The sequence below is a fragment of the Leuciscus leuciscus genome (genome assembly GCF_965113295.1).
Source record: "Leuciscus leuciscus genome assembly, chromosome: 25".
Lineage (NCBI taxonomy): Eukaryota > Metazoa > Chordata > Actinopteri > Cypriniformes > Leuciscidae > Leuciscus > Leuciscus leuciscus.
In genome coordinates, this window is record NC_138724.1 from 7,454,420 (window position 1) to 7,472,039 (window position 17,620).

Consider the following 17,620-nt stretch of genomic DNA (forward strand, 5'->3'; position numbering starts at 1 on the left):
TATTCAGCACCTCGGCCTTGTGTTTTGTGTGCACAGAACAACTGTTAGTGCTGCATTTCAAGAGACTGTTGGTGTCGGTTGTCTCCACTGGTGCACTGGCCAGACAGAGACAATTTGTTGGTCATTATGCCCCACCAGTTTGTGGAGGCGTTTGGAAAGCATGTTGCTGCTATTGTGGATTGTTTCGAGATTTTCATAGTCTCAAGACCGTCGCAGACTTTTTCACAATACAAACACAACCACACACTGAAATATCTGATTGTCATCACACCACAAGGTGTAATTTCTTTCATCTCGAAAGGGTGGGGTGGGCGCAGCAGTGACAAACTAATAACAGAGTGTTGTGGTTTCCTAGACAAACTGTTATCGGGTGACATTGTGTTGGCTGATCGGGGATTTAATATCAGGGAAAGTGTAGGTGTGATGTGTGCTGAAGTGAAAATACCTGCATACACAAAAGGGTCGTGCACAGCTAAGGATGTGGAAGAGACTAGGGCCATTGCACATCTTCGAATACATGTGGAGAGAGTAATTGGTGTTGTGCGCAACAAATACAAGATTTTGCATTCTAAAGTCCCCATCAGCATGGTTCTCCTCTGTGAGGGGGAAGACATAGCATTTTTGGACAAAATTGTCACTGTTTGCTGTGCTTTAACAAACATGTGCCCAACTGTTGTTTGACTGTGCCTGCTGTGACTTGTGCTGTCTAAGGATGAATTGCATCCAAAATAAAAGTTTTTGTTTTCATAATTATACACAGTACACACACGCATATTATTATGTGTATATATAAATACACTTATACATACATGCATGTATATATTTAAGAAATATTTGCATAATGTACTGTGTATATAGCAGAGATTGTTACTTTTTTTTAAAAGATTCTATTAAACTGTCTGTATATTTCTCTTCTCAAATAAACACAACAATTTCATATGACTTAACTGTGTTTATTTAGACAAATGTTATGTATAAATACAATTATATAGTTAGGGATGCAGAAAAAATAAAGTACAATTGTTTATAAATATATTACAAACATACACTTGACAAGGTAACAATGTACAATAACGTTTCAGTTTCACAGTGCTATAATGAATGCGTCTATAAGTAAACAATGTGTGCACTGAATGTGCATATTGTGCATTAAAACACTACTCGGCACAAGAGGGACAAACCCAGGGAGACCCTTCAGGAGGGGTTTCTACAAGCCCCACACAATCAAAATGAAACCACTGAAATGGACAGTTCTGGTTGTCACATGCCACCATATGATCTCTCTCAGGTCCAAGACAGAGACACCACAGTGCTTTCTTCCTCTTAACAGTGGTGTCTTTTTTGCCAGCCTACTTTCTTGGCTTTTTATCACTCAATTTCTGTTGCTGGAGCAATCTGCTGTTCAAAGATGCTTAGTCGGTAGGTTGTCCAGTGAAATATTGTGCTACCAATTCAGGAAGAGACACCTCTTTGAAAAACTCCAGTGCCTTTTGAAGTCGTGGCTTCCAAAAATCAGTCTCCGGTGTGATGCGCATAACAACACAATCTTTCAGTGTCCAGACGACAAAGTCACAGTAAGTGCTGTCTGTGACAAAAATTTGTGTCTGTACTTGGCTGTAGTACTGGTGACCTTTTCTCAGATGCACCTGTCCATCTACAAGTTGAAGGCAGAAGTTCCTGTCGTTGGAGGAACATGCATTGAGGATTGTGCAGTGTTTGTATTTTGAAGGACACTTAATTTCAATTTAGCCTTTCCCACAGCAGGTACACTTCACAATGGCATCTGGTGACACTCCTACATGTGGAAAGGCTGGGTTGATGAAAACCCCACAAATCTGCACCTCCTGATTGTTGTGCTGTCCTCTTGTTTTATATATGTATGCCTTCCTTGCATTCTCCTCTTGTCTGATACCCCTGGTGGTGGCTGCTGTTTCTGGGCCGTGCTTAGGGTAACACAATTTCTTTACAGTAGAAAGAGCTGGTGAGTTTATGTCTGTTGCATAGACATGATGCATGCAAGAGGCTGTGATCCTGCCAGCCCGTGCTGCAAACCATAGTGCGGAGTTGTGCTGTGCTCAACCCTTGTCTTTCTCTCAATCTGCGCTGCCTGATCCTCTGAAACATCCGCTGTGCTTATTATCGCCTGGCCATCCCATCAAGGCTGGTGTTACGAACGCTTCTCAGGGATTTGAAGTTTCTGATGGGCAGAACAGGGTCATCCAGAAGACTGTTCAGAGACTGTGGCCTTTTCCCTGCAGCGGACAGTTGCCTCCACCTTGAAAAGCAAAGCTCCAACATGGGTGCAGGACTCTGCCACACCAGCCATGCAAGTAGTGGGCTGAGGACACTTCACCTGAGGACTTAAGGATGGCCCACGCTGTCAGAGGAGGCTCATTAAGGCGTTGTGAATGCATGACCTGTTACACAACAAAAGTTCATACATTTTGTTCCATGCTACATTTCCATTTTACTTTGCCTGCAGCAATTGTCCATCTACCATCCGTTCAGCCTAATCACATCTCATTTGCATGTCTACAAGCTCCCATCATCACCATGATGTCTCCCATCACCAGACACACTAACCTTTTAATCTGTGACTCATTAGGTGCAATCATTTTTACAATAAACCTAATACAGTTGTATTATTAGTATATTTAACCATTTACAATTCTATTATAACTGTAAAAAATCCTTAATAAAAGTGAAGTGCATCCTTACCTTGGTAAGTATGATTGTGTTCTCGCAGTTCACGGGTTTGTGGGTTTGTAAGTCTTGCACCCAGCCACAGCAGAAATGTGCATAAGCTTCTAATGACTTGAAACTTCTGAACTCTTGCATTGTGTAGGCACTGATGCCATAAACCAAGTAATTCATTATGTCAGGGTATGTGAAAGGTGGAAGTGTTTCTGGGTCTTCCGTCCATTCTGTAACTGGCAGGTCGTACAGGTCCATGTTGTTGATTGCATGCAGTTTCTATAAATAATGCTGCTTTGCTGTGTTATTTAGTTTCTCCCGATAGAGCCCCTTTCCTTTTGCTTCCTCCTCCTCCATATCTTCCCAATAAACTGCGGTGTATCGCTAAAATGTAAACAAATACTAAGCTGTGCTCTCTCTCTTTTGCTCTTTCTCTCGGTCTCACCAGAGAATGTCTAATAAGGGGAGAACTTCCACTCTCAGTAAACTTCCGGCTTCTGAACTGGTTGCAGTTCCACTCTGGCTCCACATGAGGGCGCTCACAGGACGAGTGCAGAATGAATGGAGGTCTATGGAGCTATACCCCTCAAAATCCACTTTTCTCAGGATATCATTTTTTGTCTAGTAATTTGAATGTTGTATTCGAAAGGAGATGCAAAGAAATTACACATTGCTGGGTGTTTGATTTTTTAGAGTCACGTATTTGCTTTAAAAAGTCTTTTAAAGTGTCAATGACGTCATACACATCGTACGACCAGAGATACTGCTTTACGGCAATCCTTCAGTCACTTTGGTGCTTTCACGCTCTGCACTTTCTTTTCTCTCAAGGCATCGACAACACAGCTGACACAGGTAACTACACGTGCTAGAAGAGTTTTTGTTTTGTTGTTTTAAAAGACCACACCGAAAATACACACACACACACACACACACACACGATGCCATCAAGCGGTATCTCTGGTCGTAATCAGTCCTTCACTGACCAATCAGCGTTCATTAGCAGAATGCTAGCGTGTTATGGGCAGCAACAACTCAACCTGTAAGAAATCGAAAGGACATAAGTACTCGTTCATTCAACTCTCGACCTATAACATATGTTGAACTTGCAAAACCTACAATCAAATCTGAGATTTCTCAAAGACATTCTTGTCAAACGTTACACCTGCTTCGACGTCGAAACAATGGCGGACTGTGTACAGCTCACTCAGGGCGGGTCTATGCTAAAACTGCAGTGTCAGTCAACAGTTGTGGGAGGGAAAGTATGTCACATTGCCCCGATTCTGAGAACGGCTTGTTATAAGCACTGAGAAACGACAGTGCTTATAATTTATGGGGATTTAAAATAAAGCACTGGGTGATATTTTATCATTATAGGGTGGTTGTGTACACACACTGTTCAAACGCCATGTAAAAGTGAATTTTGCATAATAGGTGCCCTTTAAGCAAAACTCAGTTCAGTTCAGCAATATATTTAACACTGTCACTTTAAGATAAAAGAAAGGAGGGGGGATACTGTTCTTTTTTTCTATTTTGTTTTTTGTCTTCTTTTGCTTCTTTGTCTTTTTTTCTTTTGCTTCTTTCTCTTTTTTTCCACTCTACTCACACTACTTAATTGTCAGAAATCTTACTTTCATTGACGTAGAAACTAACGATCCGGGTCACAGCACCAAAGATGTAACCCTCTTTGTTGGTGTGCTCCCCCAAATATCACTACATTGTGTGTATCAACAGGGCCTATGAGGAGGACACCAAGACCGTAGTTGTGTCACAGCAGTGAAGCTTTCGTTTTATTCGTCTCTTTGTACACATCAGCCACTTGTCACAGGGAAAGAGAATTATGGCCAAACAACAGCTCAACCAATGCAAAAAAGGACACACTCATGCAATGAAACGCTTTTCAAACACAGCTCCTCCTATGGCTCAGACAACAAATTACATCTTTAACAAAATGTTAAACTCTAAAACTTCAAGAAAGTCAAAGCTAAATATCTGAACAAGTTCAGTGCCAAATTATAGGTTGATATATATATTTTTTTGTTCTTTCTTTTTCTTTTTGTGCACACCAAACTTTTTCACTATAGATTACATCCAGAATGCTGCGGTGACAATAAGGACTCTTCGGTTTCCATGAGTGATCTGAAACCTATATTTCCATACTTTTCAAAATATTTATTAAGTAATCCTAATTAGAAGTAGTTTGGGCAGTAATGTTAATATCTGATTTAAATTAAATCTCTAAAACACATATAAAAGAATTCAATAAAATAAAAACATACGGAAAGAATCAGAGTGTGTTATAGTTTGGCACCACATCACCAATTAATAATCTATTGCTATTTATCTATTGCTTTGTCATTTCTTTTGAAAATCAGTCTCCAAATGTGAAAACTAGAGTCTGAAAGTTTTCAAATGATATATAGTTTGTCAAGATTACTTTAGGTTTGGACTAAGATATTATTGTTATAAATGTATAGTCGAATGGCAATGGTGTCCATGGGTGTTGGGAAGGGTCAGTCTTCAAAATAGTGTTTTATTTATTTATTTATTTTTTATAGCCCAAATCACAAATTCAGATATTTATTCTTTGTACTGTGTGAAAAGTATTAAAATATATTGAAAGTTAATTATTTGTACCTGATTGTATGTTTTTTGTTTTTTCATAGTGTGATTTTTGGGGAATTGTATTGCGTTTGTCAAAAGCATTGTGAGCATTGTAGATCGTAAAGACCTTTGGTGGCTGCGCCCATGTGCAAAATGAATATGGCTAGAGTTTAAACTTCCTAATTCCATACGGATGTCAAGGATGTTGGTCAGATCTTTTGTTGGGCTTGATGGATAATACCATGGTGTTTACATGCACAAATGGCCACAACACGCCATCAGTATGCGAAAGAACTGTTTCCATCACCTTAAAGCGCATTTGAACTAACAGAAAACTCAAGATGATCTATACGTCCAGCGCATTAAATTTAGATGTTAAATCTGAGAATGCACATGTTCTGTTACCTTTCCCTTCCCGACTAACTAACCCGACTCGTTGAAGCCACTACCTGCTGTGTTGGGAAAAGTTACTTTTAAAAGTAATGCTTTACAATATTGTGTTACTCCCTTAAAGTAACATTGCATAGTTAGTTATTTTTTTTATGGAAGGTAATGTGTTATGTTACTTTTGCTTTACTATTTATTGCCTTGGCCACATAAGAATAGGATGCAGGAGAAGAAAGTTCAACACTCTTACTTTAGAAATAATAATAATAATAATAATAATAAAATGATGTTTATCTAAAGTCATTTTTGCTTATTAGTATGGATTAATTTGATCCTTATGGGTCAGCAGCAAAGACTTTGGTTAATAAAGTGAGATTAAATACAGGATTATGTTTTGTAAAATGAGTAAATGCCTGCTCACATAGAACTACAATAAGCATCATGTTCACAGCGCACACAATGCCTCTGCACTTACTCATGATTTTTCTCAACATGAGAACAGGAGAGCTATCAGTCAATACATTGGAAAACAAATAACTTGCGTTAAGTACTTGAAAGAGGAACTCAGATTGTTACGGCTTTCCATTAAGAGTGAGTGAGTGAGTGAGTGAGTGAGTGAGTGAGTGAGTAACGTGTGCAAGTCTATGCATAAAGATGTGGATGCAAACATTGTTTATCTTTATTTTGTTCCAATGAATAAACATTGCCTCAAATCCATTTCCGCTGGCTTCTCATTTCTTCATGGTCATAATTATGCACAACAGCTCAGAATTGACATATTAAGCACTGACCATAACTTATAGAGCAATGCTTTGTATCAAAAAAAGATATAAGAATCAGAAGTAATTGATTTTTGATGATATTCACAGTTTATTTTCTTACACTGTACATCTTAGTCATTTGCGTTTGTGAACATTGTATTGTACCATTTTAAAGTCTCTCAAGAACCTGTCTGTATTTTGCTAATCTCTCTAGTGCTAGCATTATTTCCACTCATCTGCAGACTTCTTCACAGCGGAATTATCCACACAATGGATTTGGCACAGTTTTTTTTTTTTTTTTTTTTTTTTGTATTGTGGATTTTTTTTTTTTGTCCAGTCCACACAATTCACTCCTAAAACAAATTAAACAGTTTGAATCAATTAAACTGTTGTCACAAATTCTAATTAAATTATCTTCAACCAACAAACAACATTAAGTTATATGAACTTACATTGTAGCATGAACATTTTTAAGTTGATAAGTTGATTACTTATAAATATGAAATTGTTGTTTCAACATAACTCACTTATAAAGGGAGTGGTGGACCTCTAATCTATTTTAGTTAAAATTAACAACTAGAGCTCATAATGTATAACTAATTTAGAATGTCAATTTAATGACCAATAAGATATTGACACTGGCATTAGCACAGCAATTGAAATTCAAACATTAAAACATGAGTTTATGAATGTATTAATTGAGTTTTAAGTAGATGAAAAAAAAATAAAAAAATAATCTTATTTATCTATTCTATTAAATAATATAATTATTTAAAAAGGGTCAGCACATCATGGTAATTGTTTCTGTACTTCTGCAAATCCATCTTGTTTTATGATTTTTTTTATTTGTATTTATTTATGTATTTATTTTCAGATTTTTGGACTTTTCTCTTTTTAAAAATAATATAATGAACACTGATTCATAGACTTTTGAGTAAGCTTTTTTAAGGAATACATTGCATTTTGGAGTGGATGAGATTTACACAAAAGTATGAAAAGCTGTGATAGTAGACCATTTACACAACAAGCTAGAAATAGCTTTTTTTCATAATTTTAAAATAATGGCAGACTAAAAGATTTGGATTAGTGTTACGAAACCTGCTCTGGCTAATAATCGGTTTGATAAATCTCCTCAAAAACCCGAGACAGTGTTCATATTAGCAGATTCAGCAAAATTATCATAGGATCAAGACTGTAGATAAAACACAAAGGCTCTGTATCTGAAAGGATGGGTGGCTCTTTAAAGAGCCTTTGGGGTAGATGAAGTCAGGCACGCCTCACTTTGAGCTGGTGTATTTGGTGACAGCCTTTGTGTTGATAACTTAAACTTAAATATTTTAATAAAAATATTAAATTGTTGTTTCAACTAGTTTCAACAATTCACTTATAAAGGGAGTGGTGGCCCTCTAATCTATTTTAGTTCAAACAGCTAGAGCTCATACTATATAACTAATTTAGCATGTAAATTTAATGAACAATAAAGATATTGTCACTGGCTTTAGGACAGTCATTGCTCATATAGAAATAATTACTCATTCAATGTTGTATCTCAGGTTATTATTCAATAATAACTAAAGAATCTCTATATTTGTAATGTTTTTTTGTTTTTTTTGTTTTTTTTACCAGTGTTAATTTTCTGGAAACAAATGCTCTATAAATTACATGTTCTTACTTGAAATTGGGAAGAAATGCTGTCAGTATTTTATCAAATGTTCATTTTACTCAAACACACATATAAATAGCAAATCCATAGAAATTTTTACATTTAACTTGTATCTGCACACAGCTGATGATATTAAAACAGTAAAACAAAAGTTTATGACTTAAGTTTTAAATATAAATATATATATATATATATATATATATATATATATATATATATATATATATATATATATATATATATATATATATATATATATATAAAATAAAAAAGGTACAAAACACAGCAATTTTTCTTCTTTAAAAAGTGTCAGCACATCATGGTAATTTTGTCTGCACTTCTGCAAATCCTAAAGAAATATCATCCAAAAAATATTTAATATTGAAAGTAGAAAAATTTGAAAATAGTTCCTTTTTGTGCAGATAAGTTGTTTGATATCGTTTTAACTTTATGATTTTTATTTTGTGTAAAATATATATATGAGTGTATATATATATATATATATATATATATATATATATATATATATATATATATATATATATATATATATATATACATACACACACACACCCTTATCTATATAACCCTCTATGTTTGGAAATGTAAAAAAAAAAAAAAGAAAAAAAAAGAAAAAAAAAAAGAAGATATTTCCTACTGACATACTATAGCAGAAGATATAAATAACTGGCTCAAAACCATTTTTATACATATTACATTACATACTTCCATAGTATGAACAAAGGCAAAGGGACCAGAAATGGTTTGGTAACCATCATTCTATAAAAAACCTTTTTTGTGTTCAACAGAAGGAAGAAATCCATACATGTTTAGTCAGAACAACTTGAAAGTGAGTAAATGATGACAGAATTTTTTATTTTGGGTGAACTGTCCCTTTGAAGAATAATGTTAACATATGAAACCTTATTCTAAAGTGTTACAGTGTCTTTTGGAATAAGTACACATTGCACTTTTTTTTTTTTTTTTTTTTTTTATAAAATGTATATGTGGCATCAAACAACCAAACTGAGTATTTGTTACAAATGAACATGAAGATGTCATTTTAATAAATTATTCTTCCCATAGTAAACTAGTTATAAAAAAATATAAATGTTACATTAATTACCTACAATGTTTAAAATGAATATCAATAATCAGATCATGTATTTTCAGTCTAATAATGACCCGCTCTAAGCCATATATGGTTCGCCTTCATTTCCTGCCTGAGCAGTGACACGGTGTGTGTTGTTGAAGCTCGATATACGGTCTCTTCTGATTATTCAGATCTGATAATTAAAAAAAAACACCATGCTGCGTAGGACCCTGATGTTTAATATTCGTTATTTTCTGTTACATTAGAAATTCCCTCGTTCAGAGTAATTGATGTGGCTCTTAAAAGAGCCTTTTGTGGGTTGAAGCAGAAGCAGGTTTAAGCGCGCTCTCCGCGGATGCGGCGAGCCAGCTGAATATCTTTGGGCATGATGGTGACCCTCTTGGCGTGGATGGCGCACAGGTTGGTGTCCTCAAACAGACCAACCAAATAAGCCTCGCTGGACTCTTGCAGGGCCATGACAGCGGAGCTCTGGAAGCGCAGGTCCGTCTTGAAGTCCTGAGCGATTTCTCTCACCAGCCGCTGGAAGGGCAGTTTGCGGATCAGGAGCTCGGTGGACTTCTGATAGCGGCGGATCTCCCGCAGAGCCACGGTCCCGGGCCGGTAACGGTGAGGCTTCTTGACGCCGCCGGTGGCCGGAGCGCTCTTACGGGCGGCTTTAGTAGCGAGCTGCTTCCTCGGGGCTTTACCACCGGTGGACTTACGAGCGGTCTGCTTGGTTCTTGCCATTGCTGCAGTCTTTCTCTCTCTGTCCTGCTTGCGCTGGAAATGCTGCTCTACGTTAAACACCCGCTTTTAAAGCATTGAACCGCCACGAGCTCATAGTGACGCGATGTTGCAGGCCTTCTGATTGGCTAATATATATATATATATATATTATGCGCATGAGTGCCAGCCAATGACTGCGCGTTTCGTCTTTTCAAACAAGCGATGGGTTTCCCACTCGAGCTGCTTTGTTCCATTGACTTAAGTTTGCCCGCCTTTATACTCGCAATATTGTATTTATTAGTTCTGAAATACTCGCCTTAATTCCCAGTGCTTGTGCAGATCTCGGATTAGAACAAAATCACAGTATAAAAGCACTGCAGCAAGACAGACTAGGCCAGGGTTTCCATCCTCGTGAAATGGGGGATCAGTAGATCAGCCCTGCTACTAAAGGGAAAAGACTCGACCAATTTCGGTTTTCATGAAGCCAATATGCATGTTACTTTTTTATTTTGGATAATTTATTAAAATATTCAATATATTATCAGAGCTTGGAAAACAAATTTATTTTTAGATTAAGGGAGATGGATTTGGTGGTAAAAACATTAGGGAGTCATCGTGTGCTTACAACATGCACAACATCAACTGTAAGGTCAATCGTCGAGGTAGACAATCATACACTAGTCGTTTGGTGGGTCATTTCCCCCCCCCCAACCAAAATATTTTATACTGTTTATAAATATTAACAGAGAAAAGCGCTCGTAGTCAGATAATATGAGTGGCTCTTAAAAGAGCCGTTGTTTCAATAACCCAGTGTTCACTATGCTTATTTAGATTTGGCGGGTTTCTCGGTCTTCTTGGGCAGGAGCACGGCCTGGATGTTGGGCAGCACGCCGCCCTGAGCGATTGTCACTCGGCCCAGAAGTTTGTTGAGTTCCTCGTCGTTGCGCACCGCCAGCTGCAGGTGACGGGGGATGATGCGGGTCTTCTTGTTGTCCCGAGCGGCGTTTCCAGCCAGCTCCAGAATCTCAGCGGTGAGGTATTCGAGCACCGCCGCCAGATAAACAGGAGCACCGGCACCGACGCGCACAGCGTAGTTTCCTTTGCGCAGAAGCCTGTGAACACGGCCAACGGGGAACTGCAGTCCCGCCCTGGAGGAGCGAGTCTTAGCCTTCGCTCGGGCTTTACCGCCGGTTTTGCCTCTGCCGCTCATTATGTTTTTTTGATCGATTACTTCAAACACCTCAGTCAGAAGTGACAGAATGAAATTATTGTGGCTCCACACACTGTCTTTAAACGAGAGTGACAATCGCCCATTGGTTTAGAGTCTGTAAAGATTCAAACCAATCACTGAACTTCCCTCCAAAGCCCAACCCCCTTTCTGGCGGGATTATGAACAAGCATTAATTATCTGTAAAACAGAAGAGATGAAACCATTGAAATTTAAAATTACATATATGAAATTTAAATAAATACAAAAATAGATATTGTACGCTGTTTCTACCAAATGTGCTGCACACCTTTCACACACACACACACACACACACACACACACACACACTGTATATTCTGGGGACATTGACCGTCTGATACTGTACAGTACACTGTTCCTATTGTAATATTGGAGGTTTTTTTTATCACTGTCCATATTGTTGGATGTGGGTTGTTTGTATTGTCACAGTTCTCCAGCATAGTGTTGTGTGTATATTCTCTACTGTATTGTACAACATATTTCGACTGATCATTGTCTGAACCCTCCTAAGTGTTTTTTTTTTGTGTGTTTTTTTTTTTTTTTTTGCCATTTACAATAAATTCCTTAAAAATAATGGTTTACATTTTTAATTTTTTTTAAAACAGTTTTGACTTGTTTGTTCAGATTGCTAAGAGGTCAAAGTCAGATCTCATCTATTCGTTTTCAAACTTAACACAAATCATTGATATTAACGAGTTTTGCTCTTATTCAGAATTAGTGGGTGGCTCTTAAAAGAGCCGTTGAGGAACAAAAACTGGACTTTATTTCTTTTTGGGCGCTGCCTTTTTAGGCTTGGCGGCTTTAGGTTTTGCCGCTTTAGGTTTAACAGTCTTTGCCTTTTTTGGGCTCTTGGCTGCTTTCTTAGCGACTGCTGGCTTCTTTGCCTTCTTGGGGCTCTTAGTCGCCTTCGTAGCGGCTTTGGCTGCGGGTTTCTTGGCCTTTTTAGGAGATTTCTTGGCGGCGGGCTTCTTAGCCGCTGCGCTCTTGGGCTTCTTGGCAGCAGCGGGTTTCTTGGCCGCGGGCTTCTTCGCTTTAGGAGCCGCTTTCTTCTTGGTCTCGGCTTGCTGCTTGTTGAGCTTGAATGAGCCCGAGGCACCGGTCCCTTTGACCTGCACCAGTGTCCCTTTAGTCACCAAACTCTTGATGGCGATTTTGACGCGAGAGTTGTTCTTCTCCACGTCATAGCCGCTGGCAGCGAGCGCTTTCTTCAGCGCGGCGAGGGACACGCCGCTCCTCTCCTTGGATGCGGACACAGCTTTGACGATGAGCTCGCCGACGCCTGGACCTGCTTTCTTGGCTTTCGCGGCGGACTTCTTCTTGGGCGCTTTAACCGGGGCGGCAGCAGCGGGTGCTGGGGCGGTTTCTGCCATTTCTCTCTGATTGGATCAGTGTTTCAAACGCTGTCTCTACTTTCAGCAATGAATGACGTTCGACCGGCGCTGCTCTCTTAAATAACACATGAGAACCTTATAGACTCAACCTGCCCGCTCGGCCTCTGTGCGCGTCCACGAGCCCCTCACGCGTGTATTTTCTTCTCTTACATTTGGTTCAAAACTGGAGTGGTAAAATAGTTTGGTACAGTCAAAACAAAGTGAGCACCAAGCAGAAGTTCTGAGCTTTCATTGGAGACTAAAATACGACGCTGATGAAAAGTTTCTTTTGCGTCAGATCAAATCCAAGGCGAGCATCAGCCACGGGGAAAAGCTGCGTGTAAATTTGATGGATAGTTTAAGTGGAAAGGTTGATAAAAGCCTGAACGCGTCATCTGTGTGTTCAGCAAACAGTCTGAATTAGAGTTTTTATGAAATCAGCATCAGGGAGGGCTGTGAGGAGGCTTTCATACAGATGTTGTTGTGGGCAGCTTGAAGCACACGAACATCATCCGGAGGCTCCGAGTCTCTCTGTGACTCTCATGTCAGCAGCTGATCTGTCCTTAAAATAATAATAATTTGTATTACTTTTAATAATAAATATATAACCTTTCCATAAGATTATGTACATCATATCACCTAAATAAAAATGTAAATCGTCATATTTGTTTATCCTTATTCGTCATTTATCTCAGTTTTCGGCATGTGAATGAGGATCATGTAAAAACTGATCTGAATGAGCTGCTCATTTAAGCAAGGCAGAGAAAGTGACTCAAAAAACAACTTATTTCCCCCCAGTTTCATATTTCCCTTGTTCTATAGCTTGTACATTTCTGTACAATGTTTGAAACTTTGTATTGCAAGCATTTCTTATGCCATTGCCTCCTTAAGATGTATCGCTTGTATTTCTCCATAGGTCGCTTTGGATAGAACCATCTGCTAAATTAATGTGATAAAGAACAGGTCACTTATTGTAAGTTTGTTATATTTTGATTTAACCACTATTGAATGCTAATTCATAAAATAGTCATATAATTTGCACTATATGTTTGATATATTTGCACAGAAGTTGGGATTTTGGTCAGACTGTGTAAGTTCAGCAAGGAAGTCTTACACAAGAATAATCAAAAGTGGAGCCTTAAGAATGAAATATAATTTTCTTACTTTTGTTCTTGTGAAAAGAAATGGGGCTATCATGACACACAGTAATTATATGAAACACCATTTTCCTCATGTTTCCCTAGAGATTTTGAGGACACCAAGGGGATCCAACAATTTTTTTTTTTATTACATCTTAATAATGCAATACTCAAATACTGAAGCCTAATGTTGTGCTAGATTTTTTTTAAAGAAACGGTCCCTATTAACTTTGCTAATATTACCAGCCGATCGGATTTCTCACTGAAGTTTATTTTAAAACAAAAATAACATTTATTTTTTTATGATCTACAATGTGTGGTAAAAATGTGCTGTAGGCCTACATGTTATAGTCAAGTATATAAAAAGTGTTTTAGGTCATACAATATTAACTGAATGGCCCGATGTAAAGGAGAAAGACCATTTAAAATGTATAAAACTTATAGAAAACAAGGAAAAGCAAAGGCACAAATGCAAACAGGTCAGAGGCAGAAAGTTCTGTAAGAAAACACACATGCAGTGTCACAGTGTCTGTTGTGTTTCCACTGGGTGTCCACTAGAGGTCCCTTCCTTCCTGTTCATCCTGGAACCACATTTCCCATAATCCTTGTTTGTTCCCATCACTTGTGATTACACCCAGCTGTTCCCATTTATGTTGTTAGTGTCTGTGCATAAATACCCTGTCTGTGTTAGTTCATGTCATGGAGCCATTATTGTATGTCACTCGTCAACTCTAAGGTCTGTTTGCAAGTTTGTTCTCGGGTTTGTTCTTGCTTGTTTTGTTTATTTGTTATCTGACTGATTAAATGGTTTTTGACACTGGCATGGATGACTATGATTCTGATTATTTGGACTTTGACTCTTGCATGGATGATGATTATTTGGATAGCCCTGATTACCATGTTGTGGTTGGATCCACCCATTTCTCCGCTAGTGATCGTGACATGCAGACCCTGTATACAGTCACATATTACTGTCATTTATTGTTCTTGAAGAGTCTAAATGTAAAGGACTCATGTTAGCAATGTTGGGCCCTGTGGGCCCTGTGAACGAATATGAGGTTGGGCCCCATAGACATACTAAATACATAGATGTCCTATTGGCCGGTTTGGAAACTTGCTGTGATGCATCAAAACGTCCGCCATATTGCTGAGGGCAAGACTGCGCTGTAAACAAATGCAAGTAAACGGGTGAGCTGCATTTTTTTTTTCTGGATAAAAACAAAAATAACGTTTACATTTATCAACCAATTTCAGTGGTTTGTACGTGGTGTACAAAAAGTTCCATCTCTAGTTATTTAAAATCTCGATAGTTAGACTTGTCAAAGGAATTGTCAAAGCTCAGGCTTGTCATGTATTTGGCTTTTTATTCTTGGATAAGAATTGTGAAGACCCCCATGATATAATAAAATTTATAGCCAATTTTAGCTTTTCTTGTGGTTAGAATTGACTGCCATTGAGAAAATGAAACAAATGGGCAAAAACAAATCACACCGGCAGGCTGCTTTCTGTATTTTATAGCACTAAAATTATAGATATTTACAGATAGATACTCCAAATATATAATAACAAAGATAACTGATAAATCATTTATGGTGATTACATATGATACATACTCATGTCTCAACTTTCACAGCTAAGTTAACTAGCGACATCGACTAGTCTGACTGACTCCGGTGGCCAACTAACGTTACTATTACTAATTATATAACAATCAAATACAACCAGAAACAAATGTTCAGTCTTGCTTGTGAAAGGTAATTCCCCAAGACCTGTTTTCAATTGTGTGGGCAAAAGTGTGTGGGCCCTTAGAATTGTCCTAACTTTTCCCCCCTTAGCGGGAACCCCTGTCAGAGGTGAATAAATAGAGGCTATAAAGTGTTTAAGTTTCTCCTCATCATGTAAGCACGTACATGTTATCACTTTGAGAAAACCAATGGGGGAGGAAGATAAAGATGACACCAAACATAATGCAGAAAAAAAATTTGAGTGTGAAAAAGTATGGGATTTTGAAATGGAAAATGTATACAAACCCTGCTCCCTTGCAACAAGCTTAATTTTCACTAAATTTAAACTAGTTCTTACACACCACAAAACATACAGGCCTTCTTGCCAAAATTCTGGACTCAAACTGAATCCTGAGGGACTTTATTTGTGTGATCTTCAAATGTTTACACACGTTCTCACAAAGAGTTAATATAATGTGCACAATAATATGTAAGAACATTGCGGAATTACAATTGTCAGATTAAAGTATGTTATTGGCATGATTGTGATATGTCACATGAGCTGGAAAGTCAGACGCGCCTTGGAGAATCAACTGGTTGTTCGGGCGATGGGATCATGGGAAGGAATTCAAATTTAAGAGCTTTCAATTGGCGGATGTGTCTCTCTAGCAGCCCATTTCTGACCAATGAAAACACGCAACCAGAGCAGGGCCATCCAACCCTCTGAAATTAGCATGATCTTTAAATCTTTCAATGGATCTTTCAATAAACACCCAGTTGACTACGCTAATGTTGTGCAGTGCAAATGCACGCTGTTGCATATTTAATAACTAAAAAACATAATTTTGCAATATTTAGTATAAGCCATTTGATCGGTTACTGTACGGATTGATCGCGTTTGTGTCGGAGACTCCTTGGCTGCGTCCGAAATCGAATACTTCCCTACTATATAGTATGCGAAAAACAGTACGCGAGCAGAGTAGTATGTCCGAAATCAGAATTCGAAAAACAGTAGGCGAAAAGTACCCGGATGACCTACTACATCCGGCGAGATTCTGAAGTGCGCATACGATGGACACTTTACTATCCCATGATGCCACGGGAGAGGAGTTGTCGTCGTTATATTTGAAAATGGCGGAAAACGGAGACGCGGCTGTTTTCAAGTGTAAGTACTTTACCAAACACTTTTTGTTTATTTGAGGTTAAATTGTATTTGTTTAACATCATATAAGTAAACGATTGACTTTTTAAAAGTTTAAATAATGTAAATCGAGGGTACAAGTTTGTGAATTGGCTGCAAAATGACAATTTTATCATCATTATTATTATTACCGAACAGAACGAGCTAATGCCTGTCAGCTAGTTAACACCGTTTTATTTAAACAACGACGTTGTTTCTCAGTTAAATGAGAGAGTTACAAAACTTTTACTTTTTAATTTTACAACGATTTTATTTCTCCTTTACCAGGTTGATATGTAATATGTGTTGGCTACGTAGCAAGCTACTGTTTCAAGTGTAACGTACCTCAACTTGTCCATGTAATATTAATATAATAATAGATTGACCATGGTTCATCACTAATGTTAAATTCTGTGTTGATTTTGCAGGGGGCTGATGAACACACCTGTGTTCTTATAGAGTGGGGAGTGGCTAATGAAAGGGAGGAAAGAAAAGAAAGAGCGACGAGAGAGAGGAAAGATTCCTTCAGCTTTTAGAAATAATTGCTAAAAAATAATAATAAAGAAAACAAATGTTTCACACTCTCTTTCCATTTATTTGTTAGTAAGTTCATTTTGTAATGCTGTTTTAGCAAGTTTTATTACAAAACACTTAATTCCCAGGGATTTACAGTTGTAAAGTGTTTAATATGTGGCATTAAGTAATTAATATTTTTAAAGGGTGTTGTGCACTTATTTTGTGGCAGATTCCAGATGTTTTTTGAAACAAGCAAATTGCAGGTATATCTGAAAAATATGAGTGCCACACTGAAGAGAAATACCCACACACTCCAGACACCTTTAAAATGTATTTGCTTTATTTTTGTATATTATTTAACTTTTAAATAGATACAGAATACAAAGCTTAAAACAAAATCACAAAACTTTGGCACAAAGTAGTATAATAGAGCTTAAAGCACCACCAAAAGCAAAAGTTTTAAAACTTTTTTTTTTATTAAAGTGTCATCTTGAGGGAAGAAAATGAACTTCAGCAG

General features: G+C 37.7%; 4 protein-coding genes across 4 annotated transcripts in view; 1 reads left to right on the plus strand and 3 right to left on the minus strand.

Moving 5' to 3' along the window:
• Positions 1-9,521: 9,521 nt before the first annotated feature.
• Positions 9,522-9,968, minus strand: LOC309490544 (histone H3.2-like). The gene has a single exon (XM_082159776.1). It carries the CDS (start codon positions 9,944-9,946, stop codon positions 9,536-9,538), a length of 411 nt encoding a protein of 136 aa, XP_082015902.1. The 5' UTR covers positions 9,947-9,968; the 3' UTR covers positions 9,522-9,535.
• A 734-nt stretch (positions 9,969-10,702) lies between these two features.
• LOC309490554 (histone H2A-like) lies at positions 10,703-11,167 on the minus strand. The gene has a single exon (XM_082159792.1). The coding sequence runs from the start codon at positions 11,133-11,135 to the stop codon at positions 10,749-10,751; it is 387 nt and encodes a 128-aa protein (XP_082015918.1). The 5' UTR covers positions 11,136-11,167; the 3' UTR covers positions 10,703-10,748.
• A 589-nt stretch (positions 11,168-11,756) lies between these two features.
• Positions 11,757-12,555, minus strand: LOC309490531 (histone H1-like). Its single transcript, XM_082159750.1, has one exon. The coding sequence runs from the start codon at positions 12,542-12,544 to the stop codon at positions 11,936-11,938; it is 609 nt and encodes a 202-aa protein (XP_082015876.1). The 5' UTR covers positions 12,545-12,555; the 3' UTR covers positions 11,757-11,935.
• Positions 12,556-14,306: 1,751 nt separating this feature from the next.
• The window catches only part of LOC309490520 (uncharacterized protein), a 327,836-nt gene continuing 324,522 nt past the window's right edge, over positions 14,307-17,620 (plus strand). The window contains exon 1 of the mRNA XM_082159736.1: positions 14,307-14,373. The gene's annotated coding sequence lies outside the window, so the exon portion shown is untranslated. The remainder of the gene's footprint in view (positions 14,374-17,620) is intronic.